Here is a 17,505-nt window from a genome sequence, read left to right on the forward strand (position 1 = left end):
GCATATTATAGGTAGGCTTCTGTGGATTTGTGATCCTGTCTGTTCAGGATTGTCATGGTCTGATATAATTTGTAAGCTACAAACATTTGATGGTTGCAATTGCCAGGCTAAGTTCATGCTCAGCTGAAAATGCATCTCTGCATCTCCCAGTGTGTGGGACATTCTCTGCTGTTGGAGCTTTCTCCCTGTACAGGTGACCTTGCACACCCTGAGTTATGGTCAGTCACACCTTTAGCTCTCTGTCTGCATGACACTGAAGGTGTGCTGGCACTGCAAGGATGCAGTTATTTGTTCCTCAGTTTAGCAGTTTCAGAGACAATAAGAATCTCTAACCTCTTCATTTGTTTAGACATACTTAAAGTGTAAAGTGACTTTAGAGGGATATTAATGTCTGAAAAGCTTTGAAAGGAAACAAAACCATATATTTTTATTTCTGTGAAAATCATTTCTACATTGTTTTTCTCCCTTGACTAAATGGTATTTAAGCCCTGTGGTGCTGACTGTCTCCATCCTTTGCAGATTGATGCATTCCAGCACATGCAGCACTTTGTGCAGACCATGCAGCAGCAGGCCCAGCACGCCATCGCCACTGAGGACCAGCAGCACAAACAGGAGCTCCATAAACTCATGGCACGGTCAGCACGGGCACCCTTCAGCTCCAAACTCAAACTGAACCCTTCCCTGAAGTGCAGGGTCCCTGGGGGTGACACATTTCAGACAAATTCTTTGATTAAAAGAACGGGATTTCTCATTTAGCTGCTTTGCTATTATGTGGTGGTGTTCACAGGGGTCCCAGGAAGAGATGAGGATCTGACTCCATGTTTCAGAAGGCTGGTTTATTATTTTATGATATATATTATATTAAAACTATACTAAAAGAACAGAAGAAAGGATTTAATCAGAAGGCTTGAAAGGAAAAAATGGGATGATAACAAAATCTTGTGACTGACCAGACAGTCTGAATGAGCTGACTGTGATTGGCCATTAATTAGAAACAACCACATGAGACCAATCCCAGATGCACCTGTTGCATTCCACAGCAGCAGATAATCAATGTTTACATTTTGTTCCTGAGGCCTCACAGCTTCTCAGGAAAAAAAATCCTAAGGAAAGGATTTTTCATAAAATCCTGTGACAGTATTACATTCTTATCTACCATGTAATGTTCAGTAAATGTTACTGGGACACTTCAGCCTAAACAGGCTTATATTTGTGGCTGGTGCCTGTTGTGTTTTTCCAGCCCTGTGCTCGTTGGCAGGAGCAGAGCTCTCAGCATGTCTGTTTCTTTGCTTTTCAGGAGATTTGGTAACTGGGAAAGAAACACTCCCCACACAGGCCTGGCATATCTGTGTGAAGTGCACAGGCTGCCAAGCACAACAGCAGTGCTTTGGGCAGTAGGTGCCTAGCATGTGATGGTCTCTTACAATACTGTTACATAAAAACCCTTTTTCCATTTTTCTCTGTGGATCTGTAGGTGCCAGATCTGGTTTTTTCAGTTTAAATTAAAAATTACATAGTGCTTTCTATTGAAGGTTTGCTTTTTTTGAAGAGAGTTGTTCACTCAGTTTGCTTTTATGAGGATGGGAACCCTTGGTAAAACCATTCTCTTATTTTTTCAGTGGCTGTAATGGAAAACAAATTTGTAATGATTTGCATACAGTATTTGTCTTGCACAATGCTTTCTGGAAAACTCAAAGTACAGAAAGGACAGCCATGTCCTAACTGTGGCATTTAAAGCCTGCTGAGGGAGCAAAGTATTAAATTTTGGGCAAACCTTGACAACTCCACCCTGCTGCAGTAAAAATATCTTGTTTTTCCTTTTCTCTAGGAGGGAATGACTTAATGGGGTTCTGGCTGGGGGAAGAACGGTTCCTCTGTGTTTACATTGTTTGTTTGTCAGTGTTCTCCCCAGAAGGCTCCTTCATGTGGTGCTCAGTACAGCTCAGCAGCACATGTATGATTTTATCAGCACAGACTGATGAAGTCTTTCAATGTTGCTGTTACCTACTTCTTACATTTATTTTATAACTTATACAAACGAGGGAAAAAAGTTTGATCCCCAATTTTCCTCTCAAATTTAACCTTCAACTAGTTAGTTGCACACTACAAGCAAGATGGAAATATTTGAATCTTGCATCCAGCCTGCAGGAGAGGCTACCTGGCTGAATTCACCACATGGAATGTCCTTTAGACTCCAGACACCAAGTTAGCCTTTTAATGCAGAGGCTTTGTTTTTATTTTAGCTTTTGAATCAATAATCCCTTTGCTTAACTAGGTGTTTCCTGAAACTGGGTGAGTGGCAGCTGAACCTGCAAGGCATCAATGAGAGCACCATCCCCAAAGTCTTGCAGTACTACAGTGCTGCAACGGAGCATGATCGCAACTGGTACAAGGTCAGTACAGAGAATTTCCAGATCAATTTTATCAAATCCCATTGTGTAGGAAAGGAAGGTGTTCATTGGAAGACCTCCCATAACTATCTGCCTTGTTAATGCCAGTAAGATTAAAAAAAAAAACCAAAATAAAACCAAAAAACAGAGAAAGTGCCCCAAGGTAATCATGAGATTTAGGCCACAATTCAGTTTCTTATCTTGCTTTTGAGACTCTCTCCTGTTGTCAGTTAGCAGTGAAGGAGAAAGAAAATGGAAAAATTTAACTTGTTCTCAGCCAGTATACTTGAACAAGGAAAGTAGCCCTGTTGTTAATTCTCCAAAGAACCTTTGATTTCGTGGTTGTGATATTAATATTTGGTGTCAGATGTTCTCTGAGGCAGCCATCTCCTGTATTTTTTCCCATTACACATCCCTGAGCCTAACATATTAATTTTCATTTTAGCCTTTAAAAAATTAAGCTATATGCAAATATAATTTAATTTTTGGTACAGAACTCATTTGCTTTAATATTCAACAGGGAGTTCCAGGCCAATAACTCAACATGATATTATTTAAGACAATAAGACAGTTCAAATTCCAAAGCATTGTGTTGTCTGCAGGATATTACTTACTTTGCAGACACAGAAAGCTTGGATTATATGTAACAATTAGGAAGTGCCAGTTGCAGAAAGGAGTGTGACTTGTGTTCTGTCCTGTTGGCAGGCCTGGCATGCCTGGGCAGTGATGAACTTTGAGGCAGTGCTTCACTATAAACATCAAAACCAGGCCAGAGATGAGAAGAAGAAGCTGCGTCACGCGAGCGGCGCCAGCATCACCAGCGCCAACACCGAGGGCAGCAACAGTGAGAGTGATGCAGAGAGCACTGAGAACAGCCCCATCCCATCCCCAGTGCAGAAAAAAGTCACTGAGGTACCCTCCTTCCTCCCTCTTCTTCTTCTTGAGAGATTGGTACTTGCTGCTTAGACACAGGAAAAAAATCATGGGCTAAATTAACATAAATTATTATTAGCTAAATGGGCTGGGATAGGGGTACAGAGCATTAACAAATTCTGCTGGTTAGGCCCTTCATGGAAGACTCTGAGAAGTCCCTTTCATTTACCAGTTATAGTAAGGTAGTTTTTAGGCTGAACAAACTGAAGTATAAAACCACTTCATAGCATTTTCCCTGCCTGCCTGAAAGATCTTTGTGTAGTCAAGCAAAACATAAAATCCTAGGAGCAACATGTCCTGTAGGAGAAGAATAGCAGAAGTCAGCTACAATAGGGTTCAGGTCTATATTTCCACATATTTCTTCCTCTTTCCCCTTCTTGAGTTTAGGATTCATGTGGGCTGATGTGCTTGCATAGAACTAATGCAGCAATTTCATTCCAAAAGGATTTATCCAAGACCCTCCTGATGTACACAGTCCCTGCTGTCCAGGGTTTCTTCAGATCCATTTCTCTGTCTCGAGGAAACAACCTGCAAGACACTCTAAGGTACATAATAAAGCTCATAGTAAATGAAATCCAGCTGATAAGAACACAAGGTTTCAGATTAGGTAGAACACGTTTCTGCTCTTTTTTGTTATGCTTGAATTAAGTGAATGCATTGGTCCAGGCTAATTTTTGTTGGATGGATTATCCCTGCATTCTGAGGGTTCTGGGAAGAAAAGTTCCTTGTAAATAGGTTTTGGGTTGGGGATTTTTTGTTTGTTTGTTTGGGGGTTTTGTGGTGGGGTTTTATTTGTTGGTTGGTTGGTGGCTTTTGTTTTGTGTTGGTTGTGTGTTTGTTTGTTTGTTCCTAACAAAAGAATTTCTCTTTCTCAGAGTCCTTACTCTGTGGTTTGACTATGGTCACTGGCCTGATGTGAATGAGGCTTTGGTAGAAGGAGTCAAGGCAATCCAAATAGACACCTGGCTGCAGGTAAATAACACAAAGAGAAATCACAGTCCTGGGGTAGTTTGGGGATTTGCTGCATGATATCTGCTATGATGCCTTGCTGAACAATCCTCCATAGGTGAGTGCTGAGAGCAGTGTGCAGTGCAGTCTGTGACTGATTTAACAAGCATCTTGAACAGAGAAATGAGAAATGTTTCTGCATTTATATGCAGATTAGTGCATATAAATGAGAAAGAATGAAAATTCTTAAATTAAAGATGACAAGCATTCAGTGGTGATCAAGTAGAAAACACCACTGTCCTGCTTTGATGTAGTTCACACTCTATTTCAGGATTGCCTTGTAGAATGATTCTTGTAATTAAATTTAAAAATACTCTATTTCCCATTTAAGCATCATACTTCAATAAACATCTTTCCTTAGTAGGATCCTGTGACAGTTTTGCACAGAACAGTTGTGATCTCATTGAACTGTTGTACATTTCTGTCGGGAACCTTGTGTTACCCTCTGACCAACTCAAAAATGAGTGGTGGGCTTCCTCTAGGAGAGGGCAGAGCAGCTGGGGCACTGAACACATGAGATAACAGTGTCACCACATTTCTATTCACAGGAAAGCAAGGCACAATTCTTCCCAAGAATATTTCAGGGTTTCACATTCTCTGAACCTCAGAGAAAGGAAAAACAATTCTTATCATTTGCTGTGCCTGTGTTTGTGCCAAAGTAGAATGCAATGTGGAGATTGTTTACCCACAGTGATGGGGTTTTGTTTCCTTGGCCTATCAGGGTGTGTGTGTGTCAGGACTGGCATGAGATTCAGTGCAGTGTGTGCAGAGTTGAGTGTTTGGCAGATTCAATTTAGATGTAATGTAATATAGTGTAATATATAGTATATATATATATATATATATATATATATACTTACTTTATTATACTAAATTTAGTGTACTAAATTACTTTATAATAAAGTAATTCTATATTTATAGAATATATAATTCCTCTATTATACTATATTATTCTATACACTACACACTATAGAATAATATAGTATAATAAAGTATATAGTGTAATATATAGTACACATGTATATATAAATATATATATACTTTATTATACTAAATTTTATTATACTAAATGTATAAATTAAACTTTATTATACTACATTCATTATACTAAATTACTTTATTATAATAAAGTAATTATATATTTATAGAATATATAATTACTTTATTATGCTATATTATTCTATACTATATTACACTATATACTTTATTATACTATATTATTCTATACACTACACAGTATAGAATAATATAGTATAACATATATAGTGTAATATATATATAAATGTATATATACTTATATATATGCTTACTTTATTATACTAAATTTTATTATACTAAATTATTATAATAAAGTAATTATATATTTATAAAATATATAATTCCTTTATTATACTAAATTTATAAATTAAACTTTGTTATACTAAATTTATTATACTAAATTACTTTATTATAATAAAGTATTTATATATTTATAAAATATATTCTTATTTTATTATACTATGTTATTCTATACTATATTACACTATATACTTTATTGACTATGTATTGTCAATATATAGAATATAACACTATATTATTCTGTACACTACACAGTGTAGAATAATATAGTATAATAAAGTATATAGTGTAATATAGTGTAATATATTATATATATATACTTATATATATACTTTATTATACTGAATTTTACTATACTAAATCTATAAATTAAACTTCATTATACTAAATTTATCATACTAAATCATTATAGTAAAGTAATTATATTTTTATGTAATATATAATTCCTTTATTATACTATATTATTCTATACTATATTAGACTATATACTTTAATATACTCGATTATTCTATACACTACATAGGACAGAATAATATAGTATAATAAAGTATATAGTGTAATATAGTATAGAATAATATAGTATAATAAAGTAATTAATTAGCCTTTTGATATCAATGGAGTCCTCCTCATCATTCTCTCCCCCTCATCAGGGAAATACTATAAGCTGGAAATTCTGTAGACAGAAATTCTATAGACAGAAATGCTACAGACACAAATACTACATCCCCCTCGTTGCCTGCAGACGCTGTAGACAGCAGTGTTTCTTTTCCTCTCCTTGCTGGCAGGTTATCCCCCAGCTGATCGCCAGGATTGACACCCCCCGGCCGCTGGTGGGGCGGCTCATCCACCAGCTGCTGACGGACATCGGGCGCTACCACCCGCAGGTGAGCCGGGGGTCAGCACACCAATTCTCACAGTGCTGCACAGGGGTCACAGCAAGTGTGGCAGTGAGGATGGGGACAGTTTGTGTTGCTGCTGCTGCTGCTTTCACCTCAGCACTTCACATGAAAAGGGAAGGAGGTGAATGAGCTATGCAGCCTGGAAGACCCTTTGTCTAATGTAACTTAATGTCTGCTGGGCAGTGCAAATCACCTTAAATGTCTAAGAACCTTCCTCACAGGTTTTATCTAAATTTCTTTCCACAGTGTGGAATATCACAAAATCTTATGACCTATTTTTGTTCTTCTAGTTTGAAAGAGGCTCTTAATGTCGTTCTGCTATTCAGTGAATTAAAGTCTTGACAGCCTGTTGTTGGATCAGAAGAATTTCAGTAGTAAATTCCTATCACTGCTTTTCAGAAGCAAGCTTGCTTCCTCCTGTTGATTCCTAAGGCTGATGTTAATGCTTTGCTAATTATTTATGTAGCTGTTCTTTGGGATTCTAAAGTATTATTGGTTGCTGTCCCTTGCAGGCTTTGATTTATCCTTTGACTGTGGCTTCTAAATCCACGACTACTGCTCGGCACAATGCTGCAAATAAGATCTTGAAAAATATGTGTGAGCACAGCAACACTCTGGTGCAGCAGGCAATGATGGTGAGTGCTCAGTGTAGCTTTAAATGTGTTATGTTGGATGGAGGAAGTCAATTATAGTAACTCAAAATGACCATTCATTGTTGATTCTCATCAAGAATAATTAATTTGGGATATTTGCTACTGTTAGAAGTTACAGTATCCATGTAATTTCCAGAGAATGCTTCCATTTTACAATAATTTACACACTGTGTTTTTGTGCTTCCTTATGAATAAATTTAGAGAAGAAATACATGAAAAATCTTTGTTCCATAAAGAGGTGGTTTTGCTTAATGGGAAGTAGAAACAAAACTTACTGAGCATAGCATAGAAAGAGTAATGTAATTAATTTGATAAAGATTTTTATGAATAAATGAAAAATAATGCTTTCAGGCCAAGCTGCACAAGCATGTAGAAAATTTCAAAGGTAACAAATAAGGTGAGAAAAGCCTGGTTAGCTTATTACAGAAAAAATGTGCCATCACCATGGTTGTAGAAAATTTCAAAGGTAACAAATAAGGTGAGAAAAGCCTGGTTAGCTTCTTACAGAAAAAAGTGCCATCACTATGGTTGTAGAAAATTTCAAAGGTAACAAATCAGGTGAGAAAAGCAGGGTTAACTTCTTACAGAAAAAATGTGCCATCACCATGGTAGTTCTTGTAGCTCCCTCTGGCTTCCAGGAGCAAATATTTCATAGCATTAGAGAAGAGAGGAGTTTTGCAATTTTAAGTCAGGACCCACTCACAGGGATTTTCTTTAGATGTTTAATCTTTTTTTCTGTCTAAAACAGGTGAGTGAAGAGCTGATTCGTGTGGCCATCCTGTGGCATGAGATGTGGCATGAAGGGTTGGAAGAAGCATCTCGTCTGTATTTTGGAGAAAGGAATGTAAAGGGAATGTTTGAGGTGCTGGAACCACTTCATGCCATGATGGAGAGAGGGCCTCAGACTTTAAAGGAGACATCCTTCAATCAGGTATCAGCAAATGGCCCAGAGGTGTTCTGCAGGAACAGCTGTGTTACAAGAACCTTTGCCATTTAACACAAAAAGTGAATCTCTTGGGGCTCATTATGTTAGTTGCAGATTTCATTATTGAAATGAAATCTTTATCTTCAGATCTGTGTCACTTTTGGTGACTATAAGAGGCCATGATAGTCCAAATTGCCCTGGAGTCTTGTATAGGCAGGGTGTGTGATAGGGACTATAAAACAATGACTGCTTTGCTGTTAATAATTCTGCTTTGTTCACTGAAAGCACTGGCACAGATAACAGAATTCACTGAGCTTGTAAGCCTACTGTTAAAGAGTGATTCTAAGCATTCAGTTCCTCCTATAATGAAGTCTACTTGTGAGCAATGTTGTTTGATAAATTCAATGCAAATCTTGGATCCAGGAATTTCTGGATCTGCTATAAAAAATGCTATAAAATTCTGATCTGCTATAAAAATGTGAGATCAAGTACTTGTAGTGCAATTTGAAAAGAGACTCTGATGCTCTTTGTAGGTGTTAAGTGGTCTCCACCTGTCACACTACAGTCTGTTGAAATTAATTTTTCTGTTGTTTGAATCCCTAGGCCTATGGCAGAGATCTCATGGAAGCTCAGGAGTGGTGCAGGAAGTATATGAAATCAGGAAATGTCAAAGACCTGACTCAGGCTTGGGATCTCTATTACCACGTGTTCCGTCGGATCTCAAAGCAGCTGCCACAGGTGAGGGGGAGATTCAGATCTTTTATTTGTCTTTACAGTGCAAGTTGTCAATACCAACCTTTGCTTTATGTTTTCTGTTATTCAAACTCACTAATTAGGTATTCTGGAAATAACTGCATAGGGCTTGCTGCAATTTTGGTGTTTATGCAATTCCTGCAAGTACCCCAAGTATTGGTCACAGCCTGAACTGTTTTAGGTCCCTTGACAGCATGAACACTTCAGATGCTCCTGTGAGATTGAACTAAAATTCTAGGGGGTTGTATTTCTTTTGGTTTTGGTAGCTCACTTCCTTGGAGCTGCAGTATGTGTCACCAAAACTCTTGATGTGCCGGGATCTGGAGTTGGCAGTGCCAGGAACGTACGACCCCAACCAGCCCATCATCCGGATCCAGTCCATCGCTCCCTCACTGCAGGTCATCACCTCCAAGCAGAGACCCAGGAAGCTGACATTAATGGGTAAGAGAGAGTTTTCACTTTGCTATTCCAGTATTTAGAGTTGTTGCTCTTAGGTCCAATTATATGTTTACCTGGTAAAACCTGTACAACCTTTCCTTTCAGGTGAAGTTTTTCTTAATCGGTCAGATGTAGCCATGGTATTTTCTGAAAAATCCTTTCCTTAGGATTTTTTCTCCTGAGAAGCTGAGAGGCCTCAGGAACAAAATGTAAACATTGATTATCTGCTGCTGTGGAATGCAACAGGTGCATCTGGGATTGGCCCATGTTGGTTGTTTCTAATTAATGGCCAATCACAGCTGGCTCAGACTCTCTGTCCTAGACACAAACCTTTGTTATTCATTCTTTCTTTTTCTATTCTTAGCCAGCCTTCTGATGAAATGGTTTCTTCTATTCTTTTAGTCTTAATACAATATATATCATAAAATAATGAATCAAGCTTTCTGAAACATGGAGTCTCTTCCCTCATCCTCCGACCCCTGTGAACACCATCACAGTCTGACTGCCACACTTTCCACTTTTGGGTGCATGTGTGTTTATTCCTGTCAGTTTATTCAATGTGAATAAACTTTTGTGCACTAATTCTTTTGCAGGAAGCAATGGCCATGAGTTTGTATTCCTTCTGAAAGGCCACGAAGACCTTCGCCAAGATGAACGAGTGATGCAGCTTTTTGGGTTGGTCAACACTCTGTTAGCAAATGACCCAACTTCTCTTCGTAAAAACCTCAGGTGTGTGCTCTGTGTGATCACTGAAAATGCTTCTGCATTTGTGACTCCTTACACAGGGGCAGCTTTGCAAGTAAACTTTGGCACAAGCAGTGGATTTAGGAGGAAATGGCAAATCTTGGAATTAAGTTAATTGAAAAGAAAACCAGCGTTCATAGAATTCAAACATGGAGGAAATGTATCAGGAGATTGTTTATTTTATTTAATTGAAGTGCTGTCTTGTAAATTGTTATGGTCTTTGAAGCAATGCCTATTTCAAGACACCTTGAGCACTGCCTAGGAGACTGAGAATGGGGTTTTGCCAAAGATTTTTATTATAGTCACTAAATAGCTTGGTGAAGGGTCACTGAGTGCAATTCTGCAAGAATTTTCTTCTTTCAAGCAAGAGCACATCAAATATCATGTTCAAATAACAGATCATTGTGGGTGACTTAGCATGTACCTTCTGAAAGCAGCCTTTCAGTGAAAACCACATAAGCTTTGAGCTTGTCTGTAGATTACCTGGCAACAATCTGTGCAAAATAGATGTTTGAAGTCTCTTTGAAAAGACAAGCAGAGCAACATTTGACAATTTGAACCAGAATCAGATTTAACAGTAGTTGTTTTAAGCATCTCGAATATTAAGTTACAATCTACAACAATTTGAGCTGTGATTTTCTATTTTTTCCCACAGCATCCAGAGATATGCTGTCATTCCACTGTCTACAAATTCAGGCTTGATTGGCTGGGTGCCCCACTGTGACACCCTGCACGCTCTCATCCGGGACTACAGGGAGAAGAAAAAGATCCTGCTCAACATCGAGCACCGCATCATGCTCAGGGTAAGGAGCAAAGGCTCTGGTCCATCCTTAGAGCCCACCAGTGTCTTAGTGAAGGAAAACTATGCAAGGCTTCTTCCCCTGCCTCTTTTCTGATTGTTACAATAAATAAAACATATTTAGATGAGAGTTAGTGAGCACAAGTTGTTGCCATTTGGTAAGTGATGTGTGTTGGGAATTTTGCATGGCTGTGGTGTGTTTCATACAAGGTGCTGTGCTGCTGGAATTACAAACATTGTGTCTAAGCAGCAGGACCAAAATTGGACAGATTGGAGAAACTGAACAATACCAGAAAATTTGAAATTTCCTGCCAAAAAGGAAAGGGTTTTCCAGCCCAAAACACTTATTTGGATAATGGTTTTTTGAAAAATACTTACCTGTGCAGTTTTTTAGTTAAACAGGGCTGTTATTGAAGTCGGAGGGAGACGACCCACCTGGCATTGGTCAGCATCGACTCCCCTTTATTCACCAATCAGGCACCTTTTATAACAGTGTTAATCAAGTTCATGCATATTGCAAAATCTGAGCTCACAACAGGTCAGAGATAACATACCAACCCCTCCTTATGTTTCCAATACCAAGATTTGGGTTCTCAAAATTATTCTTGCTTTCCCAAAACAGCCAAAGATAGAACATCCACTTGTTATGAGAAAGCTGTCTGAGAACTCTGATGTGCAAGGCTCTCAAGGCCTTCATGTTTGTCACCTTTACTTGTAATTAAAAATAACCTGAGAACCTCTGCTATTCACAGAAACAGGCTGTGAGAACCTGTCCCCCACAGCTGCCTTCTAGGCCATCCCTGAAAAAATCTCCAACAGGCTATGGGCTACTGACTTTGTGGGTGCTAAACCATTTGCCATCCCATTTAAAAACAATTCTTCACTGTTGTGTGATTATCTTGATGTATTTGAAACATACTGGTCACTCTACAAATAATTTAAGTATAAACTTGAAATGAAATTATTTATGATGACTGTGTTTCTCACAGTACAACCAGAAGCCACTGGAGGTGGCTTTTTAACTTGCTGAATGTCACTTCTGAATTACAGATGGCTCCAGACTATGACCACCTGACTCTGATGCAGAAAGTAGAAGTATTTGAACATGCTGTCAACAACACAGCTGGGGATGACCTTGCCAAACTGCTGTGGTTGAAGAGTCCAAGCTCAGAGGTGAGTGCAGCACAAGAACTGGCAAACAGCAGTGTGTAATTATCTTCTCTGCAGAATAAGTGAGACATGGGAGTTTATTTATCCTAAACCCCAGCTGTATCACTGCAGAACATGTATTTTTTTTTATTATTTTTTGTATTTTTTAATTATATTTTATTTATTTTTATTTTGTATTTATTTTGGGTTTTTTATATTTTATTTCTATTTTTTCTCCACTTGTAGGTATGGTTTGACAGAAGAACAAATTACACCCGTTCACTGGCTGTGATGTCAATGGTTGGGTACATTTTGGGCCTTGGGGACAGGTAAGTAAAGCTGTAAAGGTTTCTTTTATTTAAAAGCACAGATTGTGAAGGCATCAGTTCATTCCTGAATCTGTTCTTGTGATAACATCTTCCATTGTGGTTTCTGCTGAGTTGTAGCGATACCAACTTTTAGGTCTTAATTATTATTTTAGTGTTATTTTCAGCACTGCAGGTATGAGATGCAGTTTGTGTATCTTGAGTACAAGACCTTCTTCCTTTTTGAAATGAATACACATGGAACTACATTAAGGACCACAAGTTCTAATTTTGCCCTTTCACAGAATGGGAAATCTTTCTCCATCCATTTTATTAACAATATAACTTCCAAAAATACTTTTAAAAACAATGTATATTTGATTTAAAGTCTCTAAGATGAAGTTATAAACCTTTGAAAATTGAATTAAGACAAAATTGGAAGATGTAAGCATGAATTGAGCACTGTAGTTTTAGCTAGTCTGGATTGATTTTCTTCTCTGTTGCTGGTAAAAGAATTTGTGTTACTTCAAGTGCAGCATAATGCATTATATTTATCTACACTTAAAAAAAGAAAAAGCATAAAACAAGTGGAAAAAATTATTCTAACTGAAAAATAAACATTCATATCCAAGAAATGCAGTGATCATTCTTGTTCAGGAGGTTATTTATCTTCCAAGATGAGAAAATATCTTACTTGTGAGAGATAATTACAAAACACACTGTCAGGAAAGTTTCCTGGTCATGCTGAGATTGAAGATCTCAGACAAGCAAGCTACCACTGGCTGTTCTTGTTCATGAAGATAAATATATTGAAGCTGCTGTGGTTTACTTTGGGTTTTTGTAATGGTCTGTCACTGATGGTCTGGTTTTTCTCCCACTCCTTCACCACAGACACCCTTCCAATCTGATGTTAGACCGACTGAGTGGGAAGATCCTGCATATCGACTTTGGGGACTGTTTTGAGGTAAGCCTGTGTATTTGGACATGACATTTTCAGTAATATTTCACATTTTCTGGTGGAACAGAAATCATTCTATAAACCAGGACAAACTGACCTTGGAGTCTGATCCTGGGCAAATCCTTTGAATCTCTTTTGAGCCTCCTATAAAATAAAAACACTTTATCTCATAAGCATGTCATGGGGATTAGCTGACCACTGGTACAAGCAAAGAAGTGTTAATGGAAATTTCATGGAAGTGTTTCACTTCCATGACATTTCTTGGAGCAATTTAAGCTGCTGATAGGCAGTCTGTGTTGCTGGGCACCTGAGTTTTTTCCTTTGTTATCAAATTTATCATCCAGCTTCTCCGAGTAATTTGTGAAAACTGAGGAACATAAAACTGTGACTTCATTTCCTATTTGGAATAAAACCTTAAAGATTGTAGCAAAAATATCCCAGTACTTAATACTAGGATCTTAATGCTGGGTTAGGTTAAAAGTTAATTTTTAATAACTTTTTAAAATTAAGTTAGCTATTAATTTACTTGTTCTCCCTCATCATGTGTTTAGGTTGCAATGACAAGAGAAAAGTTCCCTGAGAAGATTCCATTTAGATTAACAAGGATGCTGACAAATGCTATGGAGGTAAGAATTCCCTCTGATTTGGAGGGGACTGTTCTTAGGGAAAATGGCAACCATTTCTCAGTTTCTCATGGTTTTTTTGTTGTGGCTAAACTTTACCACTCCTTAAGAACCTGAGGTGTTAATATTTCAGCTTGGTTTTCTGTGAGTTGAAACATCACTTGTGATATCTGCAGTACATTACAGTGCAAAGCAACTTCTTAGTTAGAAATTAAACTACCTGAAATTCCTCCAATTTCTTAGGCCTTCCTTAGTTTCCCCATTTCAAACAGCTGTTTCTATCAAGCAGACACAGTCACTTGCATGGTACTTTATAAAGATCATGCTCATGGAGAAGAGAGCTTCTTAGTTTGTAATTAATATATGTCTTGTTCTATTAATGAACAAAGCATGGACAACTCCAGTTCAAAGCTACTTCCTGCTCCCTGAGGGTTGGGGTTGTACTTGCAGAGTGAACAAAGAGGTTGATTGATTTCTTTTCCTTGCAAAGGTGACAGGCCTCGATGGGAACTATAGGATCACGTGTCACACAGTGATGGAGGTGCTGCGTGAGCACAAGGACAGCGTCATGGCTGTGCTGGAGGCCTTTGTCTATGATCCCTTGTTGAACTGGAGATTGATGGACAGTAAGTGATTCTGATAAAATACTGACAGCAAGAGAATATGCATACAAGAAATCCAGAAGCCTGAAATCCTGTGTGTTTTCAAGCAGTCTGATCTAACTCCTAGTTTGCATGTGCTATTGCTGTGTGCACACAGTTTTAGGGATTTTAATATGAAATGACAGCAGTGATCAGGAGATGGGAATTATTTTCAGGTGACATCAAATCTGGAGAAGGAAAAAGGCAACCATATCTGTATTTTTTGTGGACAAATTTGCTCTGAAACACTGAAAGTCCAGTTCATCCTTTCCAACTCCTTGTTTTCTTGCAGCAAACACAAAGGGCAATAAGCGCTCCCGAACAAGAACAGACTCCTACTCAACCAGTCAGTCAGTAGGTGAGTAGAAAAGATGGAAGATGTCACAAATATGCTTTTCAAATGAGCTGATTAGCAGCCTTGCTAATGTTTCCAGAAGAATTTTTCAGCTTCACATTTATGATTTGTTGTTTTCATGTTGTTTTCAATAGAAATGTTGGACAGTGTGGAATTGGGTGAGACATCCCATAAAAAAACTGGAACCACAGTGCCTGAATCCATCCATTCCTTCAGTGAGTTTCATTGTTGTTTCTATATTGATCCAGAAACTGCTCTTAGATCAGAAAATTTCATCATGATCCAAATGCAAATATGTGAGATGGGACAGTCTTTTGTCAGCATAAAAATGATCTGTGTTCTCAGCTCCCACAAAGAGTTGCATCTGTAGAAAATGCATCTAGGTTTGCTCTCAAAATAGTGTTTGGAAAGGACACATCTAACAGCAGTACAAATGCTTTTATTGCTCAGATCAAGTGCTTATTCTGTGTCCTGTTTCTCTCCTTTAGTAGGAGATGGTCTGGTGAAGCCAGAAGCTCTAAATAAGAAGGCAATTCAGATCATCAACAGGGTTCGAGATAAGCTCACTGGTGAGTGTTTGGTTTTGTTTATATAAAAGAAACCAAAAAAGTGATGGATCAGCACTGTCCTTAGTGTTTGTATTTTGTATTAAACCTTTAATTTAGCATATTCTGATTAAGTGGATGAGGCCATTTTCCTGGTTTTGTCCAAAACCTAAGTACTGTGCCTGCATTTAGATGCAAATAAGTTTGAACTGAAAAGTACAGAGGTGTTTGTAACTACAAAGACTTAATATTTTGCATGTATTAGCTGGTTAGTGAAAGTTGATTTTCTACTGTCCTGGCTTCATAGTTTGCAGCATTTGGTTGCAAAATTTTACACTTTTAAAGTTTATAAGAAAATTCTCCCCACCTGGCAGAAAATGTACTTGAAGGAATTAGAACCAAGATTTGTGACTCCTTTTGTGGTTTTTTTCATCCTTTAATTTCAAAGGTCGGGACTTCTCTCATGACGAAACCCTTGATGTACCCACACAAGTAGAACTGCTCATCAAACAAGCAACTTCTCATGAGAACCTGTGCCAGTGCTACATTGGATGGTGAGTTTGTCACTCAGCTAACCTGGCAAAACTCCTCTGGAACAGTCTGAGCAGGGACCTGCTAAAGAGAACCTCACTGGAGCAGTTTATTTGTAGGAGCCACAGCACATCCTGCATCTGATCTGGTAGATTCTGCAAGCCCATGGCAATAGATATTGACAGTCTCTAGGAAATTTGTTGTTATAAGCAGTGACAAGGATTTTACATTTTAAATGTTTGAAATAAGGAATGTGGTGGTCAGTGCTTTCAGCTACACTAAAGGATAAAACAGAGATGATCTAGTGTCATTTTGAGAGTTAGATAACTTAGAACTATGCTTAAGGAAATAAATCTTTCTTGCTAATGTTTAAAAGTGATAAAGATCACCTGGCAACTTTGCCTGTGCTCAAATGGTGCCTAGTCTGTATAGAATTTCAGTCCTTCTCAGTGTTGTCTTTGTGAAACTACATGCAAGTCAACTTCATTACAATATCTTTATTTTCTTTAGGTGTCCTTTCTGGTAACAGGAGATTCCAGAGTATGCACAGCCTTTTATTCTGGAGGCTTTTTCACTCCAAACTTGCTCTTCTACAAACACGAATGGAACGTTGGACTGAAATACAGCCTTTGTCAAATATTTTTAAATGTAAATGAAAAGAGTTATTGTATATTAAAAGTTGGTGTAAGCCAATGTATAGCTGCTGTTGGAAAAACAAGCTGTCTGAAACAAAACACTTGATTTGGGTTTCCAGGACAGTGAAGACTGATTGTACCACAGATGTCTATGGTTCCACTTTGTCTTTGGGGAACTGGAGATCCATTGAAAATAACTATACGGGTTTTCACTCACTTTGCAATGTAACTAAGTAACTTGCAGATTAATTATTGCCCTGGTCATTCCTGTTGATGTGGGTGCAGTGAGCTACATGCGCTTGTGCAGGAGGCTTCATTTAGGTTTGGGGGGAGCTGCATAACTGGAAAGAGAGATAAGTAGAATTTTACCATTGTTTCCTCCTGTACCTTGTTTTCAAACTTGATTCTTGGCCCAAAATTGAAAATCGTCTCTCTGCTCATAACACTAGTTCAGGATTTGTGTTTCTGACTAGATCAGGGTTTTGAGCACATCCAAGATTTGAAAACCTTGAGCCTGAGCAAAGTTGGGGTGCCTCTGTGCAGAGTGGTCGGTGGCACATTGGTTGCAGGGTACAAATAAACCACTTAGGAGCCTCCTGCAGTGTCTGGGTTAAAAAGCAGTGTTGGGAAGTAACTAGGGAAAGTTTGGGTTTGGCACAGGAGGCAGATGGGGGAGAACTGGTTGTAACTTGAAACAGAAAATAATGGCTATTAAACATGAGGTTGAAGGTGAAGTTATGATTTATGAATTAAAAATATTAAAAACAATGCACAAAATACAACAGAGTAGCCATGTTTAGATGCCATGTTGTATTTGCATATTTTTGTGCCAATAAATTACATCAAAATGTTAACACTTTGGCTGTGTTTTTGTTTATTCCTA

General features: G+C 38.0%; 1 protein-coding gene across 3 annotated transcripts in view; it reads left to right on the top strand.

Moving 5' to 3' along the window:
* The window catches only part of MTOR (mechanistic target of rapamycin kinase), a 73,366-nt gene extending 55,890 nt beyond the window's left edge, over nt 1–17,476 (top strand). For 2 of the 3 annotated variants that reach the window (XM_074558318.1, XM_074558321.1), the window contains 22 exons: nt 520–635; nt 2,276–2,393; nt 3,096–3,302; nt 3,768–3,868; nt 4,199–4,295; nt 6,455–6,553; nt 7,081–7,203; nt 7,970–8,152; nt 8,750–8,884; nt 9,166–9,340; nt 9,931–10,066; nt 10,737–10,884; nt 11,931–12,053; nt 12,276–12,358; nt 13,226–13,298; nt 13,844–13,918; nt 14,406–14,541; nt 14,849–14,914; nt 15,046–15,126; nt 15,400–15,480; nt 15,905–16,010; nt 16,498–17,476. In XM_074558318.1, coding sequence (XP_074414419.1) covers nt 520–635; nt 2,276–2,393; nt 3,096–3,302; nt 3,768–3,868; nt 4,199–4,295; nt 6,455–6,553; nt 7,081–7,203; nt 7,970–8,152; nt 8,750–8,884; nt 9,166–9,340; nt 9,931–10,066; nt 10,737–10,884; nt 11,931–12,053; nt 12,276–12,358; nt 13,226–13,298; nt 13,844–13,918; nt 14,406–14,541; nt 14,849–14,914; nt 15,046–15,126; nt 15,400–15,480; nt 15,905–16,010; nt 16,498–16,513 — 2,478 coding nt within the window. In that variant the 3' untranslated portion in view covers nt 16,514–17,476. The remainder of the gene's footprint in view (nt 1–519; nt 636–2,275; nt 2,394–3,095; nt 3,303–3,767; nt 3,869–4,198; nt 4,296–6,454; nt 6,554–7,080; nt 7,204–7,969; nt 8,153–8,749; nt 8,885–9,165; nt 9,341–9,930; nt 10,067–10,736; nt 10,885–11,930; nt 12,054–12,275; nt 12,359–13,225; nt 13,299–13,843; nt 13,919–14,405; nt 14,542–14,848; nt 14,915–15,045; nt 15,127–15,399; nt 15,481–15,904; nt 16,011–16,497) is intronic. The other variant, XM_074558319.1, reaches the window with a different exon arrangement.
* The last annotated feature ends 29 nt before the right edge of the window (nt 17,477–17,505 follow it).

This window comes from Zonotrichia albicollis, chromosome 25, assembly GCF_047830755.1.
Source record: "Zonotrichia albicollis isolate bZonAlb1 chromosome 25, bZonAlb1.hap1, whole genome shotgun sequence".
Lineage (NCBI taxonomy): Eukaryota > Metazoa > Chordata > Aves > Passeriformes > Passerellidae > Zonotrichia > Zonotrichia albicollis.